This window comes from Cheilinus undulatus, linkage group 11 (assembly GCF_018320785.1).
Source record: "Cheilinus undulatus linkage group 11, ASM1832078v1, whole genome shotgun sequence".
Classification (NCBI taxonomy): Eukaryota; Metazoa; Chordata; class Actinopteri; order Labriformes; family Labridae; genus Cheilinus; species Cheilinus undulatus.
The window spans coordinates 41,633,016-41,650,891 of record NC_054875.1 but is presented as its reverse complement, the minus strand read 5'-3'; the positions used below and the strand labels follow the sequence as shown (position 1 = coordinate 41,650,891).

The 17,876-nt window shown below is 39.3% G+C and overlaps 1 protein-coding gene across 2 annotated transcripts in view; it reads left to right on the top strand.

Annotated features, from left to right (window-relative positions):
* hspg2 (heparan sulfate proteoglycan 2) overlaps positions 1-17,876 on the top strand; it is a 181,626-nt gene that overhangs the window by 49,028 nt on the left and 114,722 nt on the right. For both annotated transcript variants that reach the window (XM_041799680.1, XM_041799678.1), the window contains exons 2-3: positions 8,795-8,921; positions 11,668-11,727. In XM_041799680.1, the coding sequence (XP_041655614.1) occupies positions 8,795-8,921; positions 11,668-11,727 (187 nt within the window). The remainder of the gene's footprint in view (positions 1-8,794; positions 8,922-11,667; positions 11,728-17,876) is intronic.

Here is a 17,876-nt window from a genome sequence, read left to right as displayed (position 1 = left end):
GTATGTGCACAACATGATATTTTTGGACTGGAACATTTGAGGGCCGTTCCAGTTGTTCTGGCTGTGTAAATCCATCAACAGCAATGAATCTGTTCATTACATATTACTTTACATTATAGTTATGCTGAGTGTTTGCTTGAGAGAGTAGAGCAGCAGTGGCTGTTTTGCCCTTTTCTTATGAGAAGAGTGAGCTCCACATAGATTTGACTTTAACCCTGTCCATGGGAGTTTTTAAAGAGACATCCCTAGCAGTTGTGAGTGCTCCAGTTTATCTGATAAGGCCTGACAATCATGTTGTACATTATGAGCATATAAAGCACGAGCTTCGGTTGTGCAGCCTAAGGACTCAGTCATTCTGTATGAGCTGACATGCCACCACAACTTAACACAAGAATTAAAAATCTCTTTTTCAAGTGTGTTTTGACCAAGCCAGGCAGCAGCACACATAACTAAAGGCTGGCTCAGACACAAATTCAGCCAGATTTAAGCTCAACTGCAACATCGCAGCTCATCCTCAAAACTCGGGCCCGATTTATAGCGTCAGGAATGACAAACACCCCACGACCACGATTGAACAAGACCAGCATGTCAGAATTTTTCGTACATCGGTGTCTAGTTTGACACCCTAACCTGACGTCTAACAACAGGAGAACATTTGCTCATTATCTTTGCATCATCACAAGATTTACCACCTTTGTCCCCTTTTATTCCCTAAAACTAATGTGTACGTTTTATTTTATTTTATTTACATTATCACATGCATACCTTAAGTTCTATCTGAAGGAGAGCCAGTCCATATTGTCCTCCTTTTTATACATCCATAATTGTTATTCATAATCCAATCCACAGTTGTTTCTTATTTTACTTTTTTACAAGCAAAAGACCGCTACAATCACACCGAGCCCTTCTGTTGCAGAGTGAGTGACACTCTTTGGCCCGGTAACCAGTGAACTCGCACTCATGGAGACGGTGGTGACGTCAGCATACGGTGAGTGGTCGGGATCACTCTTGAAGTGTGGCCAGGCCGCATAGTCTGGCATGGTGCCATCGTGAACGACCAGAAAAATTGTGTAGTCTGAGCCGGCCTTAAGTTGCACTGGAGTCCCATGCCGAGCACCCACAGAGGTCAACAAACTGGATTTTGTCCTAGGTGTGTGTTTGCATGATACTTACTTCCATGTGTGAACGACCCTTAGCAACTGTAAAGTCAACTTTTGAGTGATGGGCTCATGTGGGATTTACTGACAATGACACAGTCTTATCTTATATGCCTTTTAAATTTAGTACAACACTGAAAATGACTCCTTCAGGGGTTAAAACCATGAAAAATTACCGTTTTATTGCAAATCTGAAACAGATTTCACATCTCTGCTAACTAATTCAAATACCATGAAGAAATGAAGGAATCATCGGCCCCTTCAATGATCAGGAATTGTGCAAAAAGTGCATGGAACATAAAGAGTATTTACAGTCAGAATATATGGACTGAAACATGCTGAAACAATCGTCCATAGTCGATTCTAACGTGCATTTACATTATGAGAAAGGAGGAAGATGAGTGGCATTGCGTGAGAATTGTGCATGATGCATCTATGCATTGGTCTGAGAGCTTTCATGATCTGGTCTGAGAGTTTAGTTCATATATCGTGTGCTCAACTGTTTTGATCTTAACATACTATTATTAGTCAGCAGTAGCCTGTTAAATGGTAAAAAAGTACAGCATGGCCATTAAAGGTACAAAAGTGAATGCCACAACAGTTACGACACCATTATTCTCCCCATCGATGATTATAAAACTTCTGTAATAAAATGTTCCACTTCATTCAGTCCTACAAATGCAGATAAAAAGGAAAATGGATAATGGACAAAGCCATTCACAGGAATGATATAGAAGACATTTCTCTGGGTGGTCGTCTAAATAAAACCTGTGGAGGATTGGGGAGGCTTTAATGGCTGTAATCAGTTTCTCATCCTTCTCGGAAACAAAGAAGCATGTAAATCTGATTGGCTGTTAATGATCTGTGAGATGACAAAAAGGGCTCGCAGTATAAAAACAGCATGATGAGGAGCTGGTATTTGTTTGGGAATGGGGATGAGAACATGTCTCCAGCTGCGAGATGAAACCACAGCTGATTGAAGTGCCTCCTCTGAAAGGATGTTGGCTTAGTTTGTTTCATTCCTGCTAGAGGTGTCCTTATTTCTCAGATGATTTCAGACATCAGCGTTGATATGTCACTCAGAAATGATCATTTCCTCACTGAAAAAAACGATCAGGGCATCCCTAATTCCCTCCAGTCTTTTAACAGAATTTTCTTATTTGTCCCTCTGATTGTCTGTCATCTGTCGACTGAAATTCTGGATCTTCTCGGTCTTTTTGAAAAGCAGCTGGACAAACTCAACACCTGTCAACACAACAGGCTCTGGTTTAGTGTCACCTGTCTCTCATTACCCATTGAATCTGCTGCTCCTCTTTTTCAAATCTTCTACTACTTTGTCTTTCAAGGCAAACATTGTGCATTGTGAGCAGGATAATTCATAAGTAAACACTGGAATTCCTTCAGTCAGGAATGTGTGCGCTCATCTGCGTGTCACATGTGTATATTTATGTGTGTGTGCCTGCCTTCTTTTTCCAAGTATATGAATGTTTGCCATATGTCCCTCTGGAAACTGAAAGAAGTTAGTAGACCAGGGAGACCTTCTGAGGCCGTGTCCTCTGGGTGGGGTAGGGTTCAAAGAGTTACAGTGTGGGTCAAGACCTTTTTCTCAAGGGAGAGATAACTTTGACACAGCAGACGTGTCTCAACTTCTAGATTGGGAGTGAAGGTTGCCGTCCTTTTTCAAGCTGGAGTGTAGCATAGAAGGAAAGCTGCTCCCAGTCCTCCTTTAATGGAGGTGGGTGGCCATTATCAAACCAGCCCTCTTTATGACATTAGCCCCCTTACACCCTATCGAGTGATCTGCCATGAATTTCAAACATGAAAATTCAAATTTAACATGGGGCTTTTATAATATCTTAAAAACAATTTTCCCATTATTTTTCTGAAGATTAACCTATTATTAGAACTAGGGATGATGCCAATACCAGTGTTTGTAATATCAGCTAGCTGATGGCCACTACCAATTCAGATGTTTTTCATGACTCCTCTTGGTGTGATTTTTATTTTTGACAATGAAAACAGGTCAGAGTTTGTCCAGCAGGACACATCTTCCGACCAAAAACAAATTTCTTCTTTTAATCAGCTGTTATTTGTGCTACATACCTGAAATAAATCAAAGCACCACAACAGATAAACATCTGCTACTGACACTGGCTCATGTCCACATTATTTGCAGATGGCTGAAATTCTTAAAAAGGGCTGATACCAGTGCTAAACCGTTGCGTCTTAAATTGAAAGGATTGTTTGAATGTTAGTTACACTCATGCTGCTCAGTGCAAAAAAATGCACTTTTGATATAATAGCTATACAAATATGTTACATTTATATTTTATTCTACTTTTATTGACCAGTTTTTTCACCTACAACTGACCGAACTATTGATATCAAATAATCATTCATTTTTTAAGACTAACTCTTTGAATGTCAGTTTTTTGATGTGATGCCACCATGTTTTTCAGTGAAAAAAAACAGAAAAAAAGAATTATTTTCAATATACTAGATGCAAAGTTACTATTCTGTGTTGTCTTACTACAGCCTGGGATAAGGCAGTAATTGGCAGCAGCACTGATTTTTATACATTATTATTTTTTGGCAATGTCAAATGCTGACTCTCAAGCTGCTAAGCGCAGAAAATTTGCTTTTTATACTGTAACTATGATAAATGTTATACATTAAAGTAAAATCGTACCTCATTCATCCCCAAAGGGAAATTCATAGTTTACACTGTTTAGTTGCTTTTACGTATTACACACATACACAGTGATGGCCTGGCTGCTCATTGCTAAGCGCTGCCGTGACCTGTTGGTGGGTTCAGTGCCTTGCTCAAGGGTACTTCAACAGTGCTCAGGACATGGTGGAACCTTTCCAGCTAAGGTTAAAATGTTATTGTTGTTGTTATATGTTGCAAAAATGTTATATATTAACTAAACAGTCTTTGTTTGTAATGGAGAACTACCATCAGACAGTGTCTTTGCCACATCTAAAAGCTGTTTATTGACTGCCATTAAATAGCAAAAGAAGAAGAAGGAAGCATTGGTGTCATGTGACACAAATTTTACACAAATCTTACTCTACCCTCATACCATTGTTAATTAAACAATCAATTCAACTATATTTTTTAAAAATTGTCCAGGGCAGTAGCACACCATATTTATATCCATGCAGAATAGCCTCTTTAACACCTGTTCTAGCATCTTTAGTTGATTTATACTTGTAGCAATAACATACAGTTGCAGAGATTCCCACAGCACAGCTAAACTTGAGAACCACTGATTTAGAGATGCAAGATATTAAATTTTTGACATTTTGTGCTAATGCAGAAATGTACAAATTTATCATTGCCATTACAGGTATAAATACATAAATGTATAAATGTAGTTTAGAAGTACAACGTAAGTCCTTAAGTCACACTTTAAATTTAAGAAATAAAAATGAACAAAGAAACAAACTTCAGCTGACATAGGTCTGTTTTTTCTGCTTTTAACTCAGCAAACTTATTCCTACATGCAACTTCTATTTACAGCCAATGTGGGACGATATTTAAAGCGGGTATATCAATACTGACTTCTTAGGCTTACATCTGTAGATACTGATATCATGCTGATTATACCTTGCATCCTTGCTATGCTTGGACTAGCAGAGGTAGAGGACACTGGCTGGAAAAAGTGTGTGCTTAAGTGCTCTGCTCAGGCTCCATTACAATATCCCATACTGTGGTTCTTTACTCATTAACGAGTGATGATTTTGCAGAAGTTACCACTGCACCAGCTTTTTACTAACTACTACATGCTAGTGTCTCCACACACAACAATTTAGCATTTTTTTAAGCATTGTATTTCTTTATCATTTCAAATCAGGAGATATTCAGCTATTCTTTGCTTTGAATTTTACTTTTTTTGTTCTCTGTCTTGCTGCATGTTTAATACACCAGAGGCTGTACTAGCTGTCACACGTAGTTAAAAATGATACTAGATGGAATAGAGTATTAGCAGCACTACTATCAGTTAAATAATAAACGGCTGAAACCAATGTGACCCCAAAACCATGGTACAAATTGAACTGTGACCTTTGTGAACCTTAACACCTCTAATTTTACATATCATCAGGTAAAAAGATTGTCTCGAGTAAAAACTACAGTGACTGAAAAGTGTTAGTCAACCAATGGCAGTTTCCATTCGCATTAAGCTAGTACACTAAGTCGAACTTTCAGATCCATCTGTAAGAAATCTGAATTTTCTTTGAATAATTTCCACTGACTTTTTAAAGAAATTTTCCTTGAGGTGCACATCCCTGCTACTCTCTAGGTTTCTGGCCCAGACGACACCAAGCGTGTCCAGATGATAGCCCATCCCAAGGGAGTGGGAAGCAGGAGATGATCACACCAGTGGTTGGCTGGTCGGCACCGCTGAAAAGAATTTGGTTAGTCAGCAGTTTCTTTTTGAAAATGGCCCGGGATTGTTGTTGTAAGGGTGTTCAGTCAGGGGAGAGAGGATTTGGGGGGATAGATGGAGTTATTTATTAGCTGGAGCCATTTAAATGGGAAAACTACCATGACAGAGTTGAGTGGAAATACGAACTGGCGGGTCATGCCAACTGGAAATGCCAGGGGTGGCATCCTGCCACAGCCGTATCTAGACTTAAAGCCGGAGTCTGGGCAGTCAGGATGCTGAGACGGTGAGAGCAGGGATAATAAACCCACATTACGCTCCAGTCTGGCCGGCACAGTGAACTTTATCAAGATGATCAGATAGGAGAGCGGCGGGCTGAGCTTTGTGTCTCCTCATTGAGAGTGTGAGACGTGTCTATCAGGTGTCTGCCAGAGGAGGAAGTTCTGTCTTTGAGGGTTTTAGATGGATTGCCTTTAGATTATGCTGTGATGAAAATCAGCGGAAACATAATCCTGGAGGATATTCATTCAGCATTACTCCACAGTGAGGAGAGCTTTCTGTACTCAGAGGAAAATGTGTAAATGGATGTAATATGTTTAATTCTGGTGTATGAATGTACGGTACCATAGTTTAGGCAGGATTCCCAAAATTACTCAGACTCTAAACTGAACATTTGTACATGGTCCAGACAGCTTTTAGCTGCCATGAGTACAAACATTTATGTTTTTTAGAAATCATCTTTTCCCATTGTATACATTAGTATTGATTGCATTTACATTTGGTACATCTTGCGTGTCTTTTACAGGCTAAATAAAATATATTCAAACTCTTCAGTAAGAACCATAATCCAGTCCAATTTTTTTCCCATTACTGAGTTTGTGACTAAATGACTGTGAAACCAACAACTTGTTTGAAGAATCTGCTGTTCTTTATATTGCCAGTAATCTGCATTTAAACAGATGGTTAACATGGGCTGTGTCCAAAACCACATGCATTCTCTCAAACAGTATAAGCTGCATGCTACATACTCATCAAACTGTGGGTATGTCATTTGCATCATACTAACATTTGACCTCTTGGCAGCATCTGCTTAGTAAGCTAGCAATGAGCTAGCGCTGTTATGAGACTTAATATAGAATTAAGCACCAATATACAGTAATATGTTAATTATCTATACAGCTGTCTAATAGTATGAGTACTATTTGACCATATGTGTTGGCCCATCAATGGCGCCAGCTAGGCCTCTCCCTGGTTTTAACAGACGACATCCCATCACCACAATTTTAGCTTCCCTACCCTGGATCTCTGTTACTTTAAGAACCAAGTTTAAGATTTTACTAATTAGTCTTAAAGCATATATGTGCCTGTCTACAAACTATGCAGCAGAATTATTACACTTCTAAAAGCCAGGCTGCAGCCTGGGCGGGGGCATTCTGGTCGTTCCAAAGTTGAGACTTAACACCAAAGGTGACTAGCGTTTTCAATCAGGGCTCCTCGACTTTGGAACGACCTGCCCAAAGGCGATAGGGCAGAATCAGTGTCATCTCCTCTGGCCATTTTAGTATACTTGCAGGGACTTCTCATACATCCAAAATTGAATACATTGAATTCGAAACACTAATTTTGATGCCAAAGTATGGATAAAATTAAAGTGTACAGTTTCAGATGCAATAATAGTAACACTATCCACATTAAAAAAGCATTTTATGATTGTCAGTGTTATCATGTTTATACTAGCAGCTAACCACAAACACCACTGTGACTGAGCCATAATGTGTATTAAACATGACTGTCATATCAGTGACATCCCCCATTGCTTTCTGAAGTGTAGTCTTTAAGCTTAACAATGGTGGTCGCCATGTTGGAATGCTGTTTTCGATTTGATTTCAGTCAACCCAGACCTTAGACCTCTTGGCAACTATGCAGCCATCTGCCAGTCACCCCTAATTGAACTAAACTCTTTGAATTGATATTTTCAAAATGCACAAGTTCTAAATAAAAAATAATTCCACTGTATAGTTTGTAGAAAGACATAGGTTACTGTGGCCTGTGGCTCCTTCCCTGCGTGTCTCTCACCTGTTCTCTCATACTTGTTTCCGACTTTATCCTCTGTCCTATTCTCTAAATAAAGCCATAAAAAGCCCCATAAATATTTTTAAAAGTTGTGACATTTGCACCCATGTGACATTTAACCTGGACCGCTATTAGTATGAAAGTTGCAAGGCATAAAGACAGTAGGCGCTGTCAGAGAAATGCGATGTGAAAACATCTTCAGCCTTAGTACATAGGCCATGATCTAACTGGTAGACCACTGGCGCCCCATTGTTTAGGGGCTTTTAAGGCTTTTACAGCCATGCTTAGGTGGACACTTGAGGAACTACAATTCTGACGCTTTTGCCTTGGCTTTATCATTCGACTCCTGTGTCAATCAAACATCACTGTAAATTTGTCTAATTGCTAATCAAAACTAATTTAAAGAGTTGTTTTAATTTCTGAACTTCCATCCAGCGTCAACTTTGGGTCAGAACCAAGAAAATATCAGTCCTTTGTGGTGCACATGCCTTTAAAGCTGAATGAAACATTATCTATTTGTCGGCTGGAGCCAAGCATCACCCTTTGATTTCACCCCTGCTATTCTTTAATTTGTGTAACATGCTTTGAGGCACAATGATATCAGGTTTCTTAATTCCCTCTCCTCTGCTTTATTGGGCATGTTTTCACTGCTGCTTTAGGTGACATAATGTTTCTGTGATAGACTTCCCCCTAATTCCAGCTAAAGAGCTGATCATAAAGGTCTGCTTGCGGTATGCTGTCTTTTCATTACCCGGGGGGGCGGAGTTTAAAGCATACTTAAACAGATTTGTGTCATTCTGATCTCAGCCTCCCTCTGGTTCTGAGTTTTGTGTGCATTTTTGGTTGTCTGTGTTCTTATATGGGTCAATGCAGTCAGCTGTGCATATCTTTGGACAACTTCCACTCTTAAGATTAGGAATACAAATAGAGGAGTTCTGACAAAAGAGCCATGATTGACCTCTGCTCATACTGGCTGCGTTCACTTGTATTTGCATACGAGCCCTTGAGAGTGCCTCCAAAAGATAATGAATGGTAAAGTAAACACATCACAATGCCCTGTTTCCTGTCTCAGCCTTGTTTTCCCTCCACCCTTCCAGGGTTCATGCGTAGCACTGGGTGTAACCTTTCTCTGCAGAGACTTCAACCCCTATAAATTTCTCTCTGTGTTTGTTACAGGTAACTCAGGCCTCCAAGGTGTGGGGAGAGGTCCCTCTGCCAGAGGACTTGGAGGCGGAGAAAGATGTCAAGGCAGGTCGGAGCTTACTGGACGACGATGAGGACTTCGCTGCTGACGCTTCAGGAGGTGGGCTTGTCTGAGGGCGGATTACCGCAAACCACAGCGACAGCTGCGCTTAATTCATGAGAGATGTTTTTCATTAAGCATTCCTAGGAATGTTAACCCGTTCCAAAGCTTTAAAAAACCAGGGAACACTGCTGAGATATACATTACACTGCAAAAGCTCATCCCTTACCAAATAAACTTCTGTCATTATACTTAATAGAAGACATATCATTTTATTTAAAGGATAAATAAAACATGGATTTGGGATACACAGTAGTTTTGGTATAGGCAGGTATTAGCTTAAGAAATTATTTATTAGTATCAATATAAAAATTTCTGCAAATATTTTCATAAATTTAGTGAAGCTTACGCACATTGTTACACTTCTTACTGGTATTTATTAAAACACACAATTTTTAGGTTTGACTGTTTTGAGACACTTTACAAAGAGGACTTTACAACCATGGTTATGAATTGGCACTATAAACAAAGATTGATTGATTGATTGATTGATTGATTTGTTTTGTCTGTCGGTCAGTTGGTCAGATGTTGGGGGTCTTCAGCCATTAAGAAATGGTGTCAAATCTCAATAAAAGATGGAAAAACTTAATGCAATTTGACACATGTGTGACGCTGTGTGAGTGTGTATTTACATGTATATAAGAGTACATGTATGTACGTACGTTTTTGCATGTGTATGTACATTTTTATATGTGCATGTAGGTGCTTGCATGAAGGTGTATACATACATGCATATATATAATTACCATTATTATGACTCACCTTATGAATATTATTCAATTTATTATTTAATCTACTACTATTATATGTCTACTATCATTGTTGTTGCTATTATTATTATTATTATTTTTTTATTATTATTTTTATTGTTATTATTTCAATTTCTGATTCAATTGCCAGTCTAATTAGCCCCCCCTGTCTTTTTATATTGTTTTGTTATATTTTATTTTGTTTTAGTTTTAGGACAACTATACTTCATTTATTTCCCTCTCCTTTTGCCCCTTAACCTACAAGACTGGAATAATATATAATGTTTAAGCTAGGACATCTTACCACACCACAGACTATCCAAAACCAAGGCCTTAATAATGTCTGTTTTTATTTTTCTTAATCGATTGATTTTGTTTGTTTGTTGGTTTGTTTTTTTGTGTGATTGTTGTGTTTCCTTGTAATTGTTCCGTGTATGTATTTTTACTTTATCACCAATAAAAGAAAAAAAAGAAAAAGAAATGGCATCAGCCATTGAGAGACATATAGACCACAAAGACTTATGAAGGCCAAGCATCAACAAAAACTACACTGAAAGTCCTGAATTTCCTGGAAATGTACTTTCCAAAATCCACACAAATTCTCTAAAATTTTGTATAAAGTAATTACCTAAAATGTATGTAAAAATTCTCAGACATATTTTTAAGTACCCTATAAAGAGTACCACCAAATTTAATTAAATATTCCCTAAAAGTTCAGTGAAACTTCATCATGAAGCCTAAACATTTCAATTAACCCCCCCCCCCCCCATTCCAAGCAAATTCCCATGAAAATACTTAAAAATTTCCAAGCAAATTCCCCAAAATTTCCAAGCAAATTCCCCTCACATTTATTGCCAAATTCCCCAGTATAATACCAATACAATCCCCATTTTTTTAATTTAATGACAGAAAACTGTCCTAAATATCCAAACAAATTACCTGAAATAGCCATAAAATTTTCTGAAAATCTAAAAGACCCCCCCAGAAAAAAAGACAAGTTAATTTCCTAAATAACATCGAAATGCCTGAAAATATCCGCAAAAATCCAACAAATCCAAACAAATTTTCCAAATTCACATGAAAATAACAAAAATTTTAAAGCAAATTTCCTCCGTAACTTCCAACTAAATTCCCTAAAAACTGATATAATTTTCTGAAAAACTCCATGAAAATACTTGATAATTTCCAAGCAAATCCCCAAAAATTTCAAATCAAAATTCCCCTGTAATTTCTTACCTTATTTCCCAATATTATACAAATACAATCCCAAATTTAAGATGGCAGAAACCTCCAATTTAACATCCAATTAATTCCCTGGAGTATCCATTAAAATTTCTGGTAGTTTCAAAGGATACCCCTTCCTCAAAAATTACAATTTCATTACATAAATTTTCCCCCAAAACATCTCAACATTTCTTAGCAAATTCCCACAAAAGTGTTAAAAAATTACACAACATCTTGAAATTTTTCTCTAAATCTTCAATGGAAATTGCCAAAAATATATAAAGAGTTCCATCTCTTCAAAATATGCTAAATTATTCCATAAAATTTGAACTCCTGAAAATTTAACAGCAAAGTTTCCCAACATTTCAGGCAAACTGGTTACTTCAGTAGATATTCTAGACAAATATATGAGAAATTCTAATTGAATTGATTATTTTTATGTTATAGGAAAGGCTAAGTGTAATGCCCTCATATGCATACAGCTATACAGATGCTTAATAATAGACATTACTCTTAAATCCAAGAATATTCTTTTAGGTTGCTAAATTGGCCATTTTTCCTGGATATCAAGCAATCCAAGATGAAATTTTTTAATACTTTAAATAAGGTCTTTATTAGGATTTGGCAGGTGAATGTAGATGATCTAATGTATGGAGATATTTAAAAAAAACAAATCTGTGTGTTTTAAGTGTTACACGAGATATGAAGGCATGATTCATTCTGTCCTTGAACCTGCTCGTTGACCGTATTTCCCTCACATTTCTTCCCTCCAGATCTTCCCAGTGGAGAGGACGATGGCAGCACACCGTGGCCTCCAGTCACTGAGAGCACAAGTAAGAGACAATCTTATCCAACGCTTGTGTGCCTCTGCTGTCTTAGTGTGTGGTGGAGCAATCAGCCCTCTAGATCTCCAATCTCATGTGTTTGCATGTCCAGTATGTTTGTGACGTCTCTCTGTGCCTGAATTATGATGCCTTCACATCCTGCTACACCCTCCCCTCTGTCCTCACCAGCCTGCCTGAGTCTGATCATACCACACTTTTTCAGCTCTGCCTCCGAGACGTAAACATCTCCTCTCTGTCTCTTTCATCTTTTTAACCAGCGGCAGAGATGACAGCACAATAAGATACATGAAAGCACCATGAACAATAAAAGCTGCTGCAGAGCACCTCCGTTCTGCGGTGCTGCACTCTTTACTGCCCACTATTCTTCTGTAGAATTGAAAAGTATTTATATGCAGGAACCTGGCTTTATCACATCACACAGTAGCAGGGGAAACTGTTAAAGTAATGCAGTAAGCTTTGCATGATGGATTTTGCTCTTAAATTATGCCTGCTTTTGCTGCTGCTGTTAACACGTCTGTTCTCAGTCCATCTTTCTTGTTTTAGATCTCCTTTGCCTTCCTTATATTGCAGACAACAAAGCTTCAGACAGCTCTGGATCATGTCAGCAGCTCTTCCACTGAATATGTCTGCATGCTTTTCTGCTAACCCTCCAAAGATTCTTTAACTGGCTGTAGTTTGCTTGATAAAGCTGATACTCAACTGTTGCTGCAGGCAGGCCTGAATCTGTGACAATTAATAACACAGGTCATGTGATATTTTTCCATCAGCTATCACCACTAGAATCAAAGTTAACTGACTGGGAGCATTTACTAAGACGTGCACTCTGGGCCTAAGGGTTGTTTTTGTTCAGTCCTAGAAGAATCATTTGTCTGGAGCATTTGCCTAAAGGGTTTCCAAGTTTACTTCTGTGGTATGCAGCCCAATGAAAATACACAATAGTGCTGCTTACAGTGACGCAGGCCATGAGCTTCTGCTCTGTGCTTAGACTTTAAATTGGGATGATGTCATTAGTTGGTTTCCCCTCTTTAAGTAAAGTTAATTTATATAGCATCTTTTGACAGCAGACGTCATAAACAGGGTGTCTGCAGGGTCTTAAAAGTGTTAACTGTTAAATTTTAACTGCAGTGCAAAACTTGCAAAAAGGAACTGCTAGATTGTAGTGAAACTACTTTAGGCTGCTTAAGAATAAAAATCAGACCTTCCAGTGCCTGATGCTTTATGGCAGTGATCATCAACTGGCGGCCTGGGGGACGGCTCAGGCCCCCCACATCTTCCTATCAGGCCCCCGGAACATTATCAAATTCAGGACATGTGTAGAGGAAAAACACATGTTGTGGCACTTTTAGAAACTCCCTACAGCTGTTAAAACTGCTCCAAAACAACTACTGAGATTGAAAAACTTAATCAGGAATGACTTTATGTTTCATCGATTTTTCAGAAATCCACCTGTCAGCTATTACTGGCAATTACAATGCATGCAGTCCATTCTTGAGAAAAACTGCTATAACTTAAGTTTTGAGGCGTTTAGGGATTGCAGTTTTCCTGCTTGGGTTTTACTACTGATAACTACATAGCATGTTATCGTCAAACCCAGTGACACACAACACGACAGTCAAAATATTTCAGCTGAAATATCTCAGTCGCCCCCTTGTGGCCAGCTGTGATATAGGGAGTGGTCCCACTGCTAGAGCGTGAAAATGACAGATATCCAAAAGAAAAGAAAATATTTAAAATGAAAATATGTTAATTAGACTATTTCAAAATGTATTTAGTTTATTTGAAAGTTTGGCCTCAAAAGTGCCTGAATAGGAATTGGACTGCGTCAACCTTGGTCCTGTACTGTATCGGCCTCCTGATGGCCATGGTCTAGGCCTGTGTCAGGCCCATGCCCCATCTCTCAGGTATCCTCCCAGCTAGCTCCTCCAGGCAGGCACAGATCTGTCTGTTTCACATTTGACAGTCATTAGCAGCTGTCATCCACTGTCATTGATGATAGACAAAGACCATTCACAAGGCGACTTTCGGCCAATGCAGATGTTAGACTGGTGTGTTGCCAAAGTTTTATCTTACAAGTGTCAATGAACGGGGCAAACACTCTCTTTAAATAGAAAAAAAAAGCATTCAAAGTGTTTGTAGTGTTTACACTTGAACCTCACAGCAGGAAGTGTTCCTGTAGTTTGTCAGGCAGTCAATGGGGGGTGAGTGTGCAGAAATATACAAGGATCTTGGTGGGAAATGTCAGGGTAGAGTGGGAATATAATACTCTGCTGTTTGCATTCACACATGCATCTTACACAGGAAGTTTTCAGCTTTGTCGTGCAAGTGTAAATCAGGCTTTATGATAATCACTGCAGTCAGACTTTGGCTCACCCCAACATGCAAACCTTTTGGGATGTTCTGGAGGGCGATGCAGGGCTGAAATGGGCTTTAGAGAAAACACAAATCGACTATGCTGACTAATAAAAATCTTGTTTTCCTTATTAGTCTCTTCTTTCTCCTCTGAGCACCAACACATGAGGATATTTGCACTCTGATTGGGATTTTTCATTTGTCTGACCAATGTTAGAGCAATCCAACCGTTAATATTACCACAGGTATCTATTCCTACTGCAGGAAATTAATTTACCAGAGCAATTAAATTGTAATATCCTGATAGGTCCTATCATTTCCCTTCTTATTAAAGACAGAGGACGGTTAATGGCTGCTGGGTCTTAGTTTACCTGGTGCCAGACGATGGCCTTGACAGGTTTGTGGAGCTGATTACATCATGGTGAAATAATTGTTTTGGTTGCGACGCTTTGAGCTGACATCAGAGCTGCGGCCTATAGCATCATGTGCCTCGCTGTCAGAAATAGCCCTGCTGCATTTAGGTAGTTAAAGGAGCCAGGCGGCATTACTGTGTTGTTGTTGACGACGTGATTGTGATGGGTTAAAACGAAGGTTGAGGCTGTTTTTAGCTATGGGGCACTTAGAAAGCGTATTTTCCTTTCACAGACGATTATTTCAGCAGTGAAGCCTAGTTTTATCTTCCTGTTTTGAAGTGTTTTTCTTCCTTGGCACTCCAGCGCTCAGGTCAGAACCTTTTCATCAGGTACAAATGTACAAAAAGACTCTGAAAGCCACAGAAGACAAAGCTGGTTTTTTCTTTGTTGTCAGCACAGGATGAGAATATATATTTCGTTAATGTTCTCACAATTTGTGGTCCGACGTAAACCTCCAAACATCCCCTCCATTAGTTTGCTTTATTGCTCCTGTTTCCATAAACTTCCCTCCTTTTGTAGCCACATAAAGGTCAGCTTTGCTTTATTGCATCAATTAAACAGTTTGAGGTTGGGATTATGCTGCGTTGTCGTTAATATATCGTCTCTGCCATTTGCATTGTCCTCAGTGTGATCATGATTCTGTGCAGAGGCTATTTTCATATCTGAGCACAACAGCGATGGGAAGGAAATTCTGTTTCCTGTGCTGAATGCAGAAGACTTTTTGGACTCTCTTTATCCTGTTGGCCGTCCAGACAGACGCTTCACCCGAGCCCCTGCCTTCCTTCCCTCCTAGGTCTACTTTAAAGTTGGAGATGTACAGTTGCCCCTATTATGTCTTGTATCCTGTTGTGTTACAATTCGCCGAGTGTAAAGGAATTCCCATTTCCTGATGTCTCAGCCACGTAGGTCGGAGCTCTAAAAACATCTGGAGCCTGAGCTGTTGTCAAAATAAAGCTATTTCAGAGCTTTTTGTTCATTGTTTCCATCTTTGTTGATCATACTCTGACATCTTCAGCAGAGATACTGAGTTAACGCCGTGTCCCGCTAACCTCCTGACCCACACGCTAAGATCTCTGCAGAGATTTCTGGGAGACAAAAGCTTATCTCTCTGAGAGCCTTTCCTTGTTCCACTGGCTACTTCATGGACTTTCCCACTGCACCATGGGTATTAGTTACTTTCTTTGGAAACCAAAGAAACAAATGTTAGCATGTCCACTCAGTGATGGGGTGGTTTCTGAGGGGTCTTCTGGGGTTGAATTTTTCCCAGCGCTAATTTTGGAAGAAAAGTTTGAGAAATCGTAACTTTGAACCAGTGGTTCCCAAAGTTAAAAACCCAAGAGAAAGGCAACAGGATTTTCCTCCAATTTTTAAGTCATTGCACATTTTCAGTGTTTATTTTTTTTAGAAATAAAAAGCAGATGCTGTAATTCATGTCAGCTCATCATAACAGAAAAAACAGCAATGTGAAACAACCTTAAATTGTGCTTTTAAAGTTGCATAAGTCTAGATTTAAAAAAAAAAACATCAAGAACTGATTTATGTAGCAGCTTGATCTTCTATATTAAAGTCAAGACTTGTAGCACATTTCATACACAGTTTAACACAATGTACTTCACATTAACTCAACCAGTCAATCTTACAGAGGAATATGGAAGCTTTGAGGCCCAGTAGATGGGACGCAAATGGCCCTACACACTGATAGTTTTACTGACAGGCACAGTTCTGGTTCTAGTTCTGGTTCTGCCTCTGGTTCTGTCTCTGGCGCCATTCTGGAGTCCCAGAACCTTGGTGCTTTCTGGCGAACCAGCCCGCATTCACACCAGTTAAAGCAGAACCAAGTGGGAGCATGTTACTCTGCTTTTCTCAGGTGGAAGTAAACGTAACACAGGCAAAATAATGGATGGCTGTTACTTCAGATACTTGTTTTTATCCAACAACCCAGTATGCACCAACTTCGGGTATTGAGAAGACGTAGAAGACAATTAAATAAATGGTGAATGGTTCACTTTTCCCCATTTTCCATTTTTTGCCCATTGATGATGTCACAGTTTGTGAAGTAGAGCCAACTATCCTTTTGGTTTCAGCTAAGAACCAACTTCTGGGGTTTCAAACAATTTTTTTTTTTTCCCCGGCTTGAACACGCTGGCCGGTTCAAATTGAGGTTCTGGAACCAGAATCGACACCCTGCCGGTCTAAAAAGCCTATCATTCCCAAAGTCTGGATCCAGGCCCAGGGATGGGTCACGAGAGATTTTTTGGGTTGCCAAATGAGTTTTCAGAATTTCTTTGCTACAGTATTTAATGATGACATTTATGTCCGCACTAAAGTCAAGTAGGACAAGACTCTACCAGCTGTTAGATGGCGGTAGAGCTACCGCCACAGTCATGTCCTCTTGGCTAATACAAAGGAAATTCAGTATTCCAGACCAGACAGCTACTGAGGACATATGGGCTCAACATGCAAGGAAGGCCAACATGACAGAGATAAGGGGGCTTCTTCCAGGCTTGTAAAACAGAAATTGGGACCAGATTGAGTCCAGAATTAATGCTATCCAAGCTAGCACTAGCCATGAGCTCAAGGACAGTGCAGAAGGCAGACTGGATAAGCAGTAATGTATGGAAAACAAAGAAGAATTTCAGAAAAGCAGAGTATATCATTACTGCCACTACTGTCTCTCAATTCAAATCAGTAAACAAATGGACCTTGCAAAGAAGCCATGAATTATTATAGCTCTATGCTACTTTTGTCGAGTAAGACCAGCTGAAAAGCTTACTATGCCCTTTTGGGACACATGTCAGAGAAAATCAGAGAAAAGGTTATAAGTCGAGGGATGAATACAAAAAAATAAATTTAATCCATCATCAAGAAATGTAAGAAATATGGCACATGTATAAATTTGCCAAGATCAGGCCGTCCTCACAAACTGAGTGACCGTGCAGGAAGGAGACTAGTGAGAAAGACCACCATGACACCTATGGTTACTCCGAAGGAGTTACAAGCTTAGCAGCTGAGATGGGGGATACTCTACATACAACAACTGTTGTCGGCGTTGTTCACCACTCAAAGCTTGATGGGAGAGTTGCAAAGAGAAAGCAACTGTTGAAGAAAACTCATGTTAAATCTCAACTAAAGTTTGCTAAAGGCAAGTGGGAGACTCCATGGTCAAGTGGAAGAAAATTATTTGGTCTGATGAGAGCAAAATGGAGCTTTTAGGCATCAGACAAGACACCAAACATGACACAATCACCACAAACACACCATCCCCTCTGTGAAGCACAGTGGTGGCAGCATTATGCTGTGGGGATGCTTCTTGGCAGCCGGCCCTGGAAGGCTTGTAAAGGTAACTAATAAAAAAAATCTGGCAAAAAATCCTGG